At 44.2% G+C, this 15,936-nt stretch overlaps 3 protein-coding genes across 8 annotated transcripts; 1 reads left to right on the top strand and 2 right to left on the bottom strand.

The window, feature by feature from the left end:
* Positions 1 to 77: 77 nt before the first annotated feature.
* Positions 78 to 6,740, bottom strand: hsh2d (hematopoietic SH2 domain containing). Of its 2 annotated transcripts, none has more exons than XM_058074078.1 (6): positions 6,651 to 6,740; positions 5,102 to 5,244; positions 4,956 to 5,045; positions 3,459 to 3,624; positions 1,822 to 1,935; positions 78 to 1,055 (listed from the first exon to the last, which is right to left on the bottom strand). In XM_058074078.1, exons 2-6 carry the CDS (start codon positions 5,215 to 5,217, stop codon positions 819 to 821), a joined length of 723 nt encoding a protein of 240 aa, XP_057930061.1. In that variant the 5' UTR covers positions 5,218 to 5,244; positions 6,651 to 6,740; the 3' UTR covers positions 78 to 818. The 2 variants fall into 2 exon arrangements, with proteins under 2 accessions (XP_057930061.1, XP_057930060.1); XM_058074077.1 differs by lacking the exon at positions 6,651 to 6,740 and adding an exon at positions 5,540 to 5,848 and having other exon boundaries at positions 83 to 1,055.
* A 1,160-nt stretch (positions 6,741 to 7,900) lies between these two features.
* On the bottom strand, positions 7,901 to 13,215 carry LOC131129852 (ras-related protein Rab-8A). The gene is made up of 8 exons (XM_058073757.1): positions 13,035 to 13,215; positions 12,519 to 12,579; positions 12,333 to 12,393; positions 11,460 to 11,537; positions 10,461 to 10,550; positions 10,307 to 10,372; positions 9,245 to 9,295; positions 7,901 to 9,161 (listed from the first exon to the last, which is right to left on the bottom strand). The coding sequence occupies exons 1-8, from the start codon at positions 13,204 to 13,206 to the stop codon at positions 9,072 to 9,074; spliced, it is 669 nt and encodes a 222-aa protein (XP_057929740.1). The 5' UTR covers positions 13,207 to 13,215; the 3' UTR covers positions 7,901 to 9,071.
* Positions 12,744 to 15,640, top strand: LOC131129853 (small ribosomal subunit protein eS27-like). Of its 5 annotated transcripts, none has more exons than XM_058073759.1 (5): positions 12,744 to 12,999; positions 13,592 to 13,643; positions 14,159 to 14,267; positions 14,373 to 14,483; positions 15,346 to 15,640. In XM_058073759.1, the coding sequence occupies exons 2-5, from the start codon at positions 13,638 to 13,640 to the stop codon at positions 15,372 to 15,374; spliced, it is 255 nt and encodes an 84-aa protein (XP_057929742.1). In that variant the 5' UTR covers positions 12,744 to 12,999; positions 13,592 to 13,637; the 3' UTR covers positions 15,375 to 15,640. The 5 variants fall into 5 exon arrangements, with proteins under 5 accessions (XP_057929742.1, XP_057929741.1, XP_057929745.1 ...); XM_058073760.1 differs by lacking the exon at positions 12,744 to 12,999 and adding an exon at positions 13,989 to 14,066 and having other exon boundaries at positions 13,319 to 13,643; XM_058073761.1 differs by lacking the exon at positions 12,744 to 12,999 and adding an exon at positions 13,989 to 14,066 and having other exon boundaries at positions 13,319 to 13,643; positions 14,138 to 14,267.
* The last annotated feature ends 296 nt before the right edge of the window (positions 15,641 to 15,936 follow it).

Below are 15,936 nucleotides of genomic sequence, written 5' to 3'. Positions count from 1 at the left end.
AATTTACCACTGCGCAAGGTGCGCTTTGCCTACACCAAGAACAGATCCGGTTGGCCCAGTTTTGGCATGCTTTATTGTCATGAATTTTTCACTGGTGCGCCGCCACGCCCATCTCGGTGCTGCCCAGTCTACCAAATTATCAGACTGGCTAAATAATGTTGATCCAATTATCCATCCATCCATTATTTCCTATACCGCTTATCCTCACTAGTATGCTGGAGCCTATCCCAGCTGTCTTTGGGTGAGAGGCGGGGTACACCCTGGACTGGTGGCCAGCCAATCACAGGGCACATATAGACAAACAACCATTCACACCCACATTCATACCTATGGACAATTTGGAGTCGCCAATGTAGCTAACATGCATGTTTTTGGAATGGGGGAGGAAAGCGGAGTCCCCGGAGAAGAGCCACGCATGCAGGTGCCAGTTCTTCCCCATCCCCTGACTGTGTGGCCAACATGGTAACCACTCCTACACCGTGCAGCCCCGTGTCTTGAAATTCACCATCTTACAGTCAACCATCCATTTTCTAAGCTGGTTATCCTCACTAGGGTGGGGGTATGCTGGAGCCTATCCCAGCTGTCTTGGGCGATTGGCCAGCCAATCACAGGGCCTTACAGTAAATATTTTTGCGAAAATATCAAGCTTGACAGAAATACAATTTTTATTCACTGAATATAAATTTGCGGTTATAAAGGTTGGTGTTGTGGTATTGTGGTAACATATTCATAATCATGACACATCATGTCATTAGCTGTCGTTAGATGAGATGCTGTTAAAGTCTGACAACTTTGGAGCTTCAGGTAAGTTTCAGACCTCATTGACTGTCTCCTGTCTGGAAACCTGGCGCAAAGGGAGGGGGTGGCGAGTACTCCTGGGGTCGTCTTTCACTCTCCTCCATGTAAGGAAGGAGCACCGCATCGAAGAGCTGCTCCCACGTCATCTCCGAGCCGGTATCGGGTGAGGCGGCCCTGGGCTGGTCCATCATCTCCGTGTCCGGAGGAGGACGTGGATTGACATCAGTGCTGTATCTCTTCCTGCTCTTTGGAACGGGCTTCACACCAGGAGCACAAAAACACAGAAATGTTATGCGTTAATATGTTTCGAGTAGTATTAGAGTAGTATTTTGTCAACCGTTGATGAATGTATTAGTAGTAGAGGTATTATCATTCATTCATTCATTTTCTACCGCTTTTCCTCACGAGGGTCGCGGGGGGTGCTGGAGCCTATCCCAGCTGTCTTCAGACGAGAGGCGGGGTACACCCTGGACTGGTCGCCAGCCAATCATAGGGCACATATAGACAAACAACCATTCACACTCACATTCATACCTATGGACAATGGGAGGAAACCGGAGTACCCGGAGAACATGCAAACTTCCCAAGGGTGGGAATTGAACCCTGGTCTCCTAGCTGTGAGGTCTGCGCGCTAACCACTCGACCGCCGTGCCGGGTATTATCATCATATTGCAATAAGCAACAACACTTTGCAAGAATCAATAAATGGTTCGGCCTAATTCTACTTTGTCAGGCTGTAGCCAGGGAGACGGAGCATTAAGTCTACAATACGGATCTTTTCCCTGCTACCAAGGTAGCATGGAACATGGCACTTTATGGCGGGGAATCGCGTTCACAGACATCGGGTCATTACATGGTTTTATGGGGAGCAAAGACCCTGTGAAGTAGATCCAGATTTGGATTTGGATGTTATTGAAGATGAAATGGAAAGCTACTGAAGGTGAGTTCAGGCGGACTTGGATGAGTGGTGAGGTTAGCGAGGTTAAACAAGCATGAAATATACATCAAATGAATCCAAATGACCGTGGCTGGAGGCATACGGCTGTTCCTGTCTTCTTTAGGATGGCTGACCTCCTCTGATGTCTTCTCCACCTCCACCTGGTTGTCGCTGTCATATTTGCTCCAACCATCTGGGCTCTGTAGTAAAGGTACATATTTTATTAAGCACTATAACCCTGATTATTTACAATGAAGACATACTGTAAAATACATTTGTCAACTCCATGATATTTTTTAACTTGTTTTGTTCTGGAATTAATTTTCTTCATTTTTGAAGAAATTATTAATCTTGGCTGCATGGCGGAAAGTGGTTAGCACACAGGCCTCACAGCTAGGAAACCCGAGTTCAATTCCACCCTTGGCCATCTCTGTGTGGAGTTTGCATGTTTCCCCCGTGCATGCGTGGGTTTTCTCCGGGTACTCCGGTTTCTTCCCACATTCTAAAAACATGCTAGGTTAATCGGCGACAAAAAAAGTGAAATACAATCTTCAGTGCAATTATGCTGTAGTCACGCTAGTTTCTCTGCAGCCGGGTTAGTGTAGTTAGCGCTTCCATCTCACGTTCCAACATGGTTGATACCGTCTTTTATGCTGTCCATTGCCGCTATGCAGCCTCTCCTCCTCCGTATCGCCACAGGAATCTCCAGTTACTCTGCGTACCAAGGGGTGCTCAACGCTAACAGCTGCTCCCGAGTGTAAACAATGGTGTAAGAGGCCAGCTACCAACGTAACAAGACGAACTTCCATAGCTGTACATGTGCTTAAGGGGTCGCTATGGCAGAAAAAAAACAATAAGAAAGTTATATATAAAGCACTATTAAACACAAAAAAACGCAGCAGAAGATATGGAGCAGCCTTAACTTGCATGAGACCTCCGCATCAAATCCAGTCTACATCCATATGAACCATATGCTAGTGTTTCATTCATTCATTCATTCATTCATTTTCTACCGCTTTTTCCTCACGAGGGTCGCGGGGGGTGCTGGAGCCTATCCCAGCTGTCTTTGGGCGAGAGGCGGGGTACACCCTGGACTGGTCGCCAGCCAATCACAGGGCACATATTGACAAACAACCATTCACACTCACATTCATACCTATGGACAATTTGGAGTGGCCAATTAACCTAGCATGTTTTTGGAATGTGGGAGAAAACCGGAGTACCCGGAGAAAACCCACACATGCACGGAAAGAACATGCAAACTCCACACAGAGATGGCCGAGGGTGGAATTGAGCTAGTGTTTCATATCCTGCCTAAAAGAAATATCCATATTGCAAAGATATCCATATATCGCCTAGCCCTACGTCATCCTGAACATCGTTGTCCAATTTTCCAACATGGTGTACTTCACTGCTGTCAACAAGATACTTTATGAAATACATAGCTGGGCGGGGTGAGGCATGTATTTCGGTTGCATGGTATTCCTGTGGACCTCATCTCTGATGGGGTCCTCAGTTTGTGTCCCAGGTATGGAGGACTATTTGCACAGCATTGGGGGCTTATGCCAGTTTATCCTCGGGATACCACCCCCAGATGAACAGCCAGGGTGCTCTTTGCTGCACCTGCCACCAGCACCCTGCTTCTTGGTCCTCCCCCCGCCCCTGGGTGGTAATAATATTGGGTATGACTGTGTATAGCTTTCAGGTTCTTGCAATTCCTCACCTGTTCACAGGATGCAGTCAGTAGCTCTGTGTAAGGCGTGATGGGAATCTTCCTGTGATAGTCCACAAGCTGCTGCAGACTTGGGTGACACCTGGACTCCCCCACGATGCTGTAAGAGCCGTCCTCCTTTGCGTCAATCATGAAATGTCTGCAGCGTCCCTCAGCACTGAATCAGTCAATCAGACCACCAGAGAAAAAGTCGTCATTTAGTATGCTAAAGCAGCCTGGAAGCTAGTTTTCAAATCTACTACAAATACAGTGGTATGAAAACGTTTGGGCACTGCTGATAATATTCAAGATGTTCCCTTCCCAATGACTGGTTGTCGGAATCAGCCATTCCAGGTAAATATATCATATAGCAGACCAACACAGGGATAGATGAGAAGTCAATGAACTTTATAGGATTTACAGAAAGTCTACAACTAAATGTCAACTAAAGTAGGCAGGTGCATAAATTTGGGCACCCTTGTTCTTATATTCATTTGAATACCTTTAGCACTAATTATTGGAACACAACATTAGTTTGGTAAGCTCAGTGAAATGGTATTTAAGGTGGAATCATTTAAAAAACAGCGGTATGGGAACTTGTTTCCGCCAGAGTAAACAAATCAGGTATGTTTACAGTAATTTACACAAAAATGTATGCCAGTTTATCTCTAATACTAGGAAGGGTACTCCATGTACTCTTCCTAGTATTAAGAGATAAACAACTGGTCTTTTCTAATCTGAACTACTTTGATATCCCCACAATCCCTGCGCGTGTTTGAGACCCCTGGTCTAAAGACAGTGCCACTGAGGAAAAGACAGGAAGCAGAACTGGAGGTAGCAGAAATGAGGATGCAGAGGTTCTCATTGGGAGTGACCAGGATGGATAGGATCAGGAAGGAATCCATCAGAGGGACATGACATGTTAGAGGCCTTGGAGATAAAGTCAGAGAGGCCAGACTGAGATGGTTGGGACATGTCCAGAGGAGAGATAGTGAATACATTGGTAGAAGGATGCTGCCAGGTAGGAGGCGTAGAAGAAGACCACATAGGAGGTTTATGGATGTAGTGAAGGAAAACATGAGGGTTGTTGGTGTGAGAGAGACCGATGCAGAAGACAGTGTTGGATGGAGGAGATTGGTTTGCTGTGGTGATCCCTGAAGGGAAAAGCCCAAAGAGAAAGAAGATAGGTCTCTGTGTTTTTATGTGATTGATTACATAGCGTTAGAATATGCTGTATGATTATCGCTGTCGTTGAGGTTTAAATGAATAACAATCTGTAAAATTCAATTTACACAATACGTACATATCATTTGGTCATGAATGAATTCATACTCCTTTTAGTGAACAGAGCCAAAACAAATGGGTTGTGTCATAGAATGACTGGAATGTGCAGATTATTCATGATAAGCCACGCAGTTTGTAGAAAAATGTAATCCAAGTCACATCTACAGCAGACTCTGTCATGCATTCATCCATTATAAGAAGCCTGCTGTGAGATGATTGGCTCACCGATAGGACAGCGTGTATCCAACTCTGCTCTCACTGAGTCTGATGAGGAAGTAGCCCAGCGGCTTGGACATCAGGAGTTCCTCTGCCGACCTGCAAAAACACACGTCACACTCTTTGACGCACATGTGCCTTCCCTTGTGACTTACTTCCTGGTCATTCTCCAGTGAAACCATTCAGGTGTCAAAGCATGGTTTTCCATCCAGGAGAGCTGGGGCGACGTGTTCCAGGAGATATCGCTGCGTCTGTGGGACAACTGCGTCATACTGGGAGATGATTGACTCGATGGTGTCTGTGTAGAAACATTACAGACGTTAAAAAGGAAATACAGCATCACCCCTCACTTCCTGGCTTCACGTTAATGTTCTCCTATGATTTTGGATCAGCATTGCAATAAAAGTGACAGGTGGTGTTATTATCCGAGTTACTGTTGGAGCTGCTCACCACTAATCATGGAAGATGACACACATGAAATACTAACATGTTATGCTACAATGTCATATCCACAGTTTCAACGTAACTTCAGTCTCACTTTAACACATCAACACACAGCAGTTCAATTCCAACATCATATAACTCCAACTCACTAAAAAACACACTTGTCCACTGCTGCGATACGACAACGTCGCCGCCATATTGAATGTGTCAAGACTGGCGCTGTACAAAGAAGTCTAAGCTAATGTCTCTCGTCTTTACATTACATTTACATTAGTATTTAAATTACAAACACACACTAATATACTTGGTAAGCAGTAGGCACCAAAAAATTTAGTTTTATGGCAGTGACGTTGGCGTACGGCTCAGCGTCATATGCTTTCGGTCCTGGGAACCACACTTCCTCATGGTTACGCGACAAACTTGAGATGTGTTCACTGACACTCCGAAAATCAAAACAACCCATTCATGATGCGCTTATGTGTGATCTATATAAGCAGAAAGACAAAACAAAACCTAAATGGATAATCTTATCACTCACTAACATAACTCTTACTCATACAACCGTACTCGAAACATGTGAATTCTACTTAATTTCCGTGGCGTCTTTGCTGAAGAAACCAGCCTTTCCAGACATTTTATCTGAACTGAAACTTTCAGTTCATTTGGAGACGTTCATGGATACAAATAAATGTCGTCCTGTCCTGCCTCTTCATAAATTACAGCAAACACGTGTAGTGTCAAAATTGTGATTAATCACGATTAAATCATTTGAAAATATGATGAAATTGTATGATCATTTCACAGCCCCATCATATCAAAATGATGGGCATTTTTAAGAGTCATGACACATTCCTTTATGAATGATTAGCGTGTATTTGAAGACATATTTATGAATAATTAGCCACTTAGGCTGAATGAGATGTTGTTCTGTGAAAAAAAGGGCCTATTTGTGGTGTAAAAAATGTTTCATTGTTATTTCTTCAAGCAAATATCTGCCAGTTTGGGCCCTGCATGTAGTATGTGCAGGTAAATACATGTACACATACAGTACACTTGTATGTCTTCCCACAGAGCAATCCTTCATTGTCGCCTTCATACTAATCCACATAAACAACTCTACACTTTTCTACAAAGGACAGCTTCTCTGTGAGGGGGGAAAGGCTACGTTACTCACTACATCACGCTGTACACCCAGCTAGTGGCTTTGAAAGCTTGTGTTACAATTTGTAAATTTTGCAAAAGGAGAAAAAAGCAACTCACCTGCTCTGCGAAGCCTGACTGGTGGTATGACGGCACAACACACACATGTGACCAAACCTGTCCTGAGGGGGCGGGGACATCACGTAGCTCCTTGGGAAATCAGGTCAAGTGTGTATGTCACAACACAAGTTGATCGCATCCGGCACACTCAAACTGGCCTAATGGTCTGGGGCTGCATGAATGCTGCCGGCACTGGGGAGCTGCGGAAACATTGGCAGTGATAATGCTCATATTGATGCCAAGGACACACCAAGGACATTGGACTCACGTGTTGCCAAGGTCTCATTGGGGCTTTAAAAGAATGTAGCCTTGCCATTTGATAAGATTGTTTTATGTTTGAGTAGTAAATATAATTTTGTCATTCGACTTGTACCCTGGCTGCACGGCGGACGAGTGGTTAGCACGCAGGCCTCACAGCTAGAAGACTTGAGTTCACTTCCACCCTCTGCCTTTTCTGTGTGGAGTTTGCATGTTCTCCTCGTGCATGCGTGGGTTTTCTCCGGGTACTCCGGTTTCCTCCCACATTCCAAAAACATGCTAGGTTAATTGGCGACTCCAAATTGTCCATAGGTATGAATGTGAGTGTGAATGGTTGTTTGTCTATATGTGCCCTGTGATTGGCTGGCCACCAGTTGACAGCTGGGGTAGGTTTTTGGAGGACGTTCACTCTTTAGGAAAATGTCACGTAATTGTGACATACAACAGTCATGCTCTCTCGCAAAAACCACGCCCCCGGTCAAAAAAAGGAACTCTTCAGACATATTTTTGCCATTTTGCATCAATTCCGCGTTTTAGGTGTCAATCTCCAGGCTACTGTAAAAAAGGAAAGTGTCTCTCAACTGTTATAAACTTGACACACTTCATCTGTTTCTGTGTGTGGTTGGTTCTGTTATTTCCATTTAATATTTTTCATCAGCTTGGCTTGATTCACCAATTAGCTAGCTAGCTAGCTTCGATAAGACGAGCGGTAGTGACCCAAAATAGATGGTGAATCCAACCACCCTATGGAGAAAACTCATTTAAGATGCCCACCATCTCAGAGGGGAATCAGATGAGGTGGCTCGGGTATCTACTCCTGCCTGGTGAGGTCCCCAGGGCAGTCCTCGGACACGCAAGTGGGATTATGTCTCACAGTTGGCCCGGGAACGCCTTGGTGTCACCCTGAAGGAGCTGGCCGGGGACATGGAAGTCTTCTGGGTTTCTCTACTGCAACTGCTGTCCCTGCCACTTGGAGCCGGGTAAGCAAAAGACACTTGTAACATTTTTAATCCCATCATTTAATAAATCAACCACATGAGCTACAGCAAGTGTGTAGTCAATACGATTTATGAAAGTAGATCTTATTTACAATTGCTGGAATGATGGAAAACATCTAGAAGTCCATTTCCATCCACAGCTTTACAACAAGAGGAGGTGATGTGATCACATTTGGAATGACAAGAATGTGAAAGAAAGCCAACATGCATCCCCAATGCAGGGTTCAGACGGCGGCGTTTCACCCACCCGCTGAGGGAAAGCTTCAACACGCCATCTTCATCTTCATTTCAGTGCTCCGCTGTGGAAAGCATGCATGACGGTGGACTTTCGGCAAACACAGATTTGGTCATGATGAAAAAGTGCATGATCAATAGAAAGAAGATAAAAGGCCACTTAAGTCATTTTGGGGCAGATGTCTTCTACTGCTACAGGCCGTCCAAGGCTGGATCAATATTCCACACACCATCAATGGAACTCCAAAGGCGTATGAGCCCCAGTCTTTCTATACATTAATTGCATTTGTTGCACATGGGAACTGCAACCACCGAGGCAGCACTTTGCTGAAATGATGTGATTGGACGTGTACAGTGGAAGCCCTTTCAGTGGACATTTACTTGGGACGAAAGAATGGCTGATCACAGAGGATGACTAAAGGTTGGTCATTTGGTTGGCTATAATGACAATAAAGCTTTCTTCAAAAGACAAACGTCTTAATACTGCCATGCTTTCCTTTCACACGCCATCTTATCTTGTGCTTTGGAAGATGATGATGATAATGGAGGGAAAGCACATCCTGCATAGAAATCACTTTTTAGTATGATGAAGCCATGCTGATGCCACCTCCATGTGGACAGGTCGTCTACACGGATGTGGACAGCTTGTCCACATAGAGGGCTGTACTAAAGAGTAGATGAGCTGACTTTGGGCTGCTAAAAGATGCTGAGTAAGGTAAAGCTAAGCGCGTTGGGAGTTAAAAAAAAAAGAATAAAATGGAGGTGAGCACCATACAGGAGATATGGATGTAACAGAACAACTGCTGAACAAAGGCAACACAGGACAGCCAGCTGAGTGGGAGGAAGACAAGTTAAGACATTTTTTGTCCAGTTGTGTCCAGTGGTGGACAAAAGTTAAGGCGATGGTGGATGCAGACACAGCGCGCTTCCTTCACAGGAGCGAGCAGCGGAAGAAACTACTTTTCTTGGGCTGTTCTGTAATCTTGACTCCTTGACTGCTGCCTTGTGGGCTGTTGCCTTCCTGCAATGCAGCAGAGAAGATACAGTAGGCGTTAGCAACAACACAGGAACACAACATAATCATGTCTGCTCATCTTTGCTTACCAGCTTCTTGTCCATCTTGGCTTTGATATCTCTGGCCAGGGATAGGAAAGCCTGGACAACATCAGCAAGTGCTCACGTCAGGGTGTTAGCATCAGCAGCTGATACCAGCATCATTTACATCTTCCACATTATCCACAGCATCAGCATCATTGACATATTAAACTACCTATAGCAGATACTATTTACCATCCATGACCCTCCTCTGGTATCATCACATCACCGTACCTCGCCGAGAAGACGGAATATCACCGTACCTCGCCGAGAAGACGGAATATCACCGTACCTAGCCGAGAAGACGGAATATCACCGTACCTAGCCGAGAAGACGGAATATCACCGTACCTAGCCGAGAAGACGGAATATCACCGTACCTAGCCGAGAAGACGGAATATCACCGTACCTATCCGAGAAGACGGAATATCACCGTACCTATCCGAGAAGACGGAATATCACCGTACCTAGCCGAGAAGACGGAATATCACCGTACCTAGCCGAGAAGAAAGACTATCACCGTACCTAGCCAAGAAGAAAGACTATCACTGTACCTAACCAAGAAGAAAGACTATCACCGTACCTAGCCAAGAAGACGGAATATCACCGTACCTAGCCAAGAAGACGGAATATCACCGTAACTAGCTAAGAAGAAAGACTATCACCGTACCTAGCTAAGAAGACAGAATATCACCATACCTAGCTAAGAAGAAAGACTATCACCGTACCTAGCTAAGAAGAAAGACTATCACCGTACCTAGATAAGAAGAAAGAATATCACCGTACCTAGCTAAGAAGAAAGACTATCACCGTACCTAGATAAGAAGAAAGACTATCACCGTACCTAGCTAAGAAGAAGGGATATCACCGTACCTAGCCAAGAACAACATGAGCATACGTAGCTACAATGGACAGCCAGGCACAAGTCACACATGCAACTTAACACACTGAGGCTATGGAAAGGACATGTAATACTAAACACATCCAATAGATCATGAGAAAATCATTCATTATGTTGGAAAAAAACAGAATAAAGTGTGGCAAAAGGTTGAACTGTGTTTGTGATACATACGTTCTCCACGTTGATGTTGGCCTTTGCACTGGTCTCCATGAACTTGATACCATACTCTAAAGCCAGCTATATGCACAAACACAAGAAAATATGAGCCAATAAGCCTTGTGGGACTATTGAACAGGGTTTCATTGATCCTTATGCAACCACCAACCTTCTCTCCTCTTTCTCTGGACACCTGACGCTTTTCATTGACGTCACATTTGTTCCCAAGGACCATCCTCTCCACATCTGCAGAGGCGTGCTGGTGACAGGGAAGACGATTACAACCGATTCAATCATAGAGCAATACCTTGGACAACACATGACAAATGGGAACATTTTCTTAGAGCACAGAAAACTTGTTTGGTGATTCCCAGCAAGAGAAAATAATTTTCATCTGTCAACAGCATTTAATTCAGGACTGTTTTTGTGAAGATGAACGCGAAATATCCGCCAAAGTGTTGCTGAAGCCAGAAACAGAGCGCTCTTGCCAGGAAAGGTGCATTAATTTCGGACATTCTGTGTGTCCACACGGCACCCTAACGTCCGGCTTCTGAGCTCCACTGCACCAGCGGCCGCTCTGTGAAAGTGTGTCCAACAATGACCACTCTTCCTTGGGCAGGCGAGATATCCACAGGTACGGCTTCTCCTGAGCTCCACTCTGAGATCATACATGGTAAGCTAGGGGTCTCCTGCCAGGAGCTCATGAGCTGCCAGTAGCTCATAAACACTTTTCACTTGGCTCGCCATAGACTTTATTCATTTATTATAACTCTTACACCCACTATATTAGAAAGTGGGGTTCCTTCGTAGTTAGGAAGCACAGCCACATGCAGCCCAAAGTAGGTGATAATTCCATTACTGTTTACGCTGTACATTGTTCATATCTGATGTCATCTATTTATTCTCCACACTATTATTTATTATTATACGTTAGCCAGTCAACGACATTTCGTTGGCAATTTCACTGCTGTGTTATTGTGCAATGACAATAAAGAAAGTCTATCTATGTTAAACAAAGCTTTATCATGATTGGTCAACGTTCCCCTTCTATTTGCTATGAAATGAATATGCAGACTTATTTTGTAGTCAAGCAGAAAACAGCATGATTGATTCAAGTGAGATTGGAAATTGCAATGTGGCGAGGGATGACTGCATGTCCAGATCTTACCTCCTCTATGTTTCGTATCCAGTTCTTGATGTTGTCAAAGGACTTCTCGTTGGTGATGTCGTACACGAGCATGATGCCCTGCAAGGTCACACGGGATTAAATGTACATCAGTCTTTTCCATACATACATTTATCTCTTGATATGAATAGATTTACCACCACACGCTTTAATGGGACTAAACACAGTTTGGGATCAGGGATCTTTGCAAGTCGTCAAACCCTCCCGATACTAATGCTTGATAAAATGCGTTATCAATGGAACAATGACAAACATGTTGCTCCTCTCAACAAGCGGTGAGTGCCGATGTCAGCCCCTCCCACATTTCAAAGCAGGCAACGCCGTCTTGTGACATAAATTTAAATAAACAGCTGATGAAGTGCTGAACATCAATCATAAACCATAAATTGTGGATGTGAAGAGAACATCCTCCCAGGCACACAGTAGGCTTCCATCTGAAGGGATCATTTTCAGTTCACTTATTTTGGGGAGGAATCATTTCTTGTAAATATGAACAAACTGGAGCGCTACCAACACCCCCAAAAGGACTGTCTGGCCTTTACACTTCCATGCTGCTGTGAGGACATTATCAAGGACCAGGGATGTCACCCATTTCACAAAGGGACAAGTCAAGAAAAGTACAATGATAAAAAAAAGACTGACGAAAGGGCTCACTCCGTTCATGCTGTTGTTCTGTGGAACAAATGTGCCAAGGTGCTGAAAGCAATGCATAGACTGAACCCTTTTCCTGTCTGTAGTACTTCAGTATGGACTGTAAAGTAGCATAACAACCTACCATGGCTCCTCTGGAGTAGGTTGTTGTACATAATAAACACAGTAGTAGAGTATGGACTGTAAAGTAGCATAGCAACCTACCATGGCTCCTCTGTAGTAGGCTGTTGTGATGGTCCTGAACCTCTCCTGTCCCGCTGTATCCCTGTAAGGCATACATATGCATTCGGTACAATCCAAAATCAGCAAGATATTTATCTTTTATCTTGTCAAATGAAAATGGACTTTTGTATGTGTATGTCAGCACTATATTGCTGGTGCTGATCTTACCATATCTGTAGCTTAATCTTCTTGCCATCTAATTCTATTGTTCTTATCTTGAAGTCAATACCTGAAAGCACAACACATGAATTCCATTAGCTTGACAGCACAAACACTGTTTATTGAAGTAGTTGTCACTGCCTTCGACTCAACGTTCTGGGTGACAAAAAGAATACTTCCAAGTAGGCTCGCGAGCTACCTAACCACTGTGGCTAACCACTAGCTTTAGCTTGTTGTAGTAAATGGGCAGTTTCGTAGAGTCTATCTCATGACACAAAGTGGGAGATAACAATTCTTAACTTTAGATTCGGGGCTTTCTAAAAATAAGTATAGATTGACATAACATTTCACCGTTCAGTAAATAAAGATCCCTTAATCAGACGAGAGGGCTGCTTCCTGCCTGGCTACGACGACAGCGATGCTAGCCAAAAAAGTTAGCAAGAAATTAGCAATGACGGGATGGGCTGGTCTTCTAGTCAACACTTTGTCGGTAGGAATGGCACCGCTATTTAGTCCTTTACCCACCTATAGTGGAGATAAACGTAGAGTTGAAGGCGTCCTCTGAGAATCTGAAAAGCACACACGTCTTCCCGACCCCGGAATCACCGATTAAAAGTAGTTTAAACAAGTAGTCGTAAGTCTTCGCCATGTTATTAGCTAGCTTACTAATGCGGATATCCCGCCTGTTTGACGTCATCGTCAGTCAAGTTGCCTTTTGGTCTAATCAGCCGCCACTCATCCGTGGCCGCCAGGCACCGGAAGTCTCTGTGAGGTGTGTTGGATTTTGACAGTGTTTACCCTCCACTTCCACCCCGAAACATGTTCATAAATAAATGGACAGACAATGTTCTTTACGCAAACATATCAAAATCTTCTTGGCTTAGACTTGGGACTTTACGGTAAGAAGTTAAAAGGGTAAGACTTGTGTGGACCAGTTAGACCGGCTTTCGTGAAGAACCGCCTGCCCCGCCCGCCCCGGCACTTAAACTAAACGGTCATTAACACTACCGACAATATCGAAGTAGAGAAGACACATTTGCACATCACAGCTTCTTCCTTAAATTTTTTTTTTTTTTTTTTAGAAATTCGCAATTTTGTTGAGGGACAGAATTGTATGATTTGAGCAAAATGCCTGTAAGTAAGACTTATTTATTAATTACATAATAATACACCACTGCATTTATGGGGGGAAATGCAAGAATGTAGACACATTTAGATTTTTAGTCATAAAAATAATGAAAACTTTTTATTTTGTTTAATTAATTAATTAATTGGGAACTTTATTCACGGTTTGATCAAGTGATGAGGTTAATATTTGTAATTGATCAATGACTTGTAGGCTTGTGGAGGCTTGTCCCCATCAGGTCACATTCCTGTCTGGATTCCATGTGCTCTGTTAACGTCAAACAATGCCACTGTCTTCTTCACCTTCTTTCATTTGCACCTTCATGTAGCTTTATTACTCTCACTATGCTGTAGAACACGTGTTGGTGGAGGTGAAAGGTCAGTCCTCTGCACCATCCACAGCTCAGAAACTAATATAGACCAAGAGTCCAGGTTGGGAATGGAACATTCTATTACTTGTACGGCAATGTGCGTCAGACGTGTCCAAAAGTGAGCTTTTCCAGGCTGTTTCATCTGTGTTCCAGTGGGTTAGGGACATGATGTACCCCACCTTTGCGGAGGAGAAGGCCAGACACAAGAAGAAGCGTCTGGTGCAGTCCCCCAACGGCTACTTCATGGATGTCAAATGCATGGGTAGGGTGTCCTCACTCAGCAGCTATCAGCTGAGTGATATCAGCGTGATATCAGGCCCAGCGTGTGGTGATCTGGCCCACCCTGATGAGATCTTTACAATACCAGGCTGCTACAGGATCACCACCATCTACAGCCACGCCCAGACGGTGGTGCCCTGCGTTGGATGCTCCTTGATTCTCTGCAGGCCACGCGGGGGGAAATGCAAGCTCACCACAGGTACCAGCGAAGTGGTCAGTCAGTAACGTGTGAAACACGAGCGAAGATTTAGTCAGTAACGTGTGTAACAAGAGCGAAGTGGTCAGTCAGTAATGTGTGTAACACCAGCGAAGTGGTCAGTCAGTAACGTGTGTAACACAAGCAAAGATTTAGTCAGTAACGTGTGTAACACGAGCAAAGTGGTCAGTCAGTAACGTGTGTAACACGAGCAAAGATTTAGTCAGTAACATGTGTAACAAGAGCGAAGTGGTCAGTCAATAACGTGTGAAACACGAGCGAAGGGGTCAGTCATTAACGTGTGTAACACGAGCGAAGATTTAGTCAGGAACGTGTGTAACAAGAGCGAAGATTTAGTCAGTAACATGTGTAACAAGAGCGAAGTGGTCAGTCATTAACGTGTGTAACACCAGCAAAGTGGTCAGTCAGTAACGTGTGTAACACAAGCAAGGATTTAGTCAGTAACGTGTGTAACACGAGCGAAGTGGTCAGTCAGTAACGTGTGTAACACAAGCAAGGATTTAGTCAGTAACGTGTGTAACACGAGCGAAGTGGTCAGTCAGTAACGTGTGTAACACGAGCAAAGATTTAGTCAGTAACATGTGTAACAAGAGCGAAGTGGTCAGTCAATAACGTGTGTAACACGAGCGAAGATTTAGTCAGGAACGTGTGTAACAAGAGCGAAGATTTAGTCAGTAACACATGTAACAAGAGCGAAGTGGTCAGTCATTAACGTGTGTAACACGAGCAAAGATTTTGTTAGTAACGTGTGTAACACGAACAAAGTGATCAGTCATTAATGTGTGTAACACGAGCCAAGTGGTCAGTCAGTAACGTGTATAACACGAGTTTTTGTCCGTTGCAGGCTGTGCCTTCAGAAGGAAGTATCAGTGAGCTGCGACGTCGCGGCACACCCACAGCTGGCAAGGTCACCCATCTGACAGCTTTAGTCCCGACACCTCATTAGACAATCCGGAGAAACGAATGCCGTCTCTCCACAGCATAGAAGCTGCCTTGCTAGAGGGTACCACAACCCCTCCTATTATCTTTATCATGCTCACTTTCATTTGGCTTTTTGACCAAAACTTTCATTTTCATTTAATGTCAAAGTGAAAACAGAATTAGAAAATTGGTGTCAGTGCATTAAAATATACAAACTACACAACTGCAAGTATTCACGTCCTCATTTCAAATGTACAAAGTACATGACCAGGGCCACACGGTGAGCGAGTGGTTAGCATGTAGGCCACACAGTCAGGAGAAGGAAGACCCGGGTTGGAATCTCCACTTGGGCTTCTCTGTGTGCAGATGGCATGTGAATACTTTTGTAAGCATGCTCATGTTAGTAGATATCTATGATTCTAATCATCATCTGTAATAATCCAGTAGTATGAATAAACTTTCCCAGCACAATTAGACTTCGACAATTCCAGGAAAGAGAAGGAAAAGCGAATGT

Source organism: Doryrhamphus excisus, chromosome 5, assembly GCF_030265055.1.
Source record: "Doryrhamphus excisus isolate RoL2022-K1 chromosome 5, RoL_Dexc_1.0, whole genome shotgun sequence".
NCBI lineage: Eukaryota > Metazoa > Chordata > Actinopteri > Syngnathiformes > Syngnathidae > Doryrhamphus > Doryrhamphus excisus.
The sequence above is the reverse complement of the archived record's forward strand: the minus strand, read 5'-3'. Positions and strand labels throughout refer to the sequence as shown.

What these genes read in the sequence shown, in the direction of transcription:
- hsh2d (XM_058074077.1), bottom strand. Translation starts at nt 5,587, where the DNA reads ATGGCGGCGACGTTGTCGTATCGCAGCAGTGGACAAGTGTGTTTTTTA. An exon ending in GTGGACAAGTGTGTTTTTTA is followed by an intron (nt 5,245 to 5,539) that starts GTGAGTTGGAGT and finishes GTTTCTACACAG; the next exon opens with ACACCATCGAGTCAATCATC. An exon ending in CACTGGAGAATGACCAGGAA is followed by an intron (nt 5,046 to 5,101) that starts GTAAGTCACAAG and finishes GTGTTTTTGCAG; the next exon opens with GTCGGCAGAGGAACTCCTGA.
- LOC131129852 (XM_058073757.1), bottom strand. Translation starts at nt 13,206, where the DNA reads ATGACGTCAAACAGGCGGGATATCCGCATTAGTAAGCTAGCTAATAAC. An exon ending in GGATACGAAACATAGAGGAG is followed by an intron (nt 10,551 to 11,459) that starts GTAAGATCTGGA and finishes CCCTGTCACCAG; the next exon opens with CACGCCTCTGCAGATGTGGA. An exon ending in CCAGAGAAAGAGGAGAGAAG is followed by an intron (nt 10,373 to 10,460) that starts GTTGGTGGTTGC and finishes TTGTGCATATAG; the next exon opens with CTGGCTTTAGAGTATGGTAT.
- LOC131129853 (XM_058073758.1), top strand. Translation starts at nt 12,928, where the DNA reads ATGCTAGCCAAAAAAGTTAGCAAGAAATTAGCAATGACGGGATGGGCT. An exon ending in CATGGATGTCAAATGCATGG is followed by an intron (nt 14,268 to 14,372) that starts GTAGGGTGTCCT and finishes TTACAATACCAG; the next exon opens with GCTGCTACAGGATCACCACC. An exon ending in GAAATGCAAGCTCACCACAG is followed by an intron (nt 14,484 to 15,345) that starts GTACCAGCGAAG and finishes TGTCCGTTGCAG; the next exon opens with GCTGTGCCTTCAGAAGGAAG.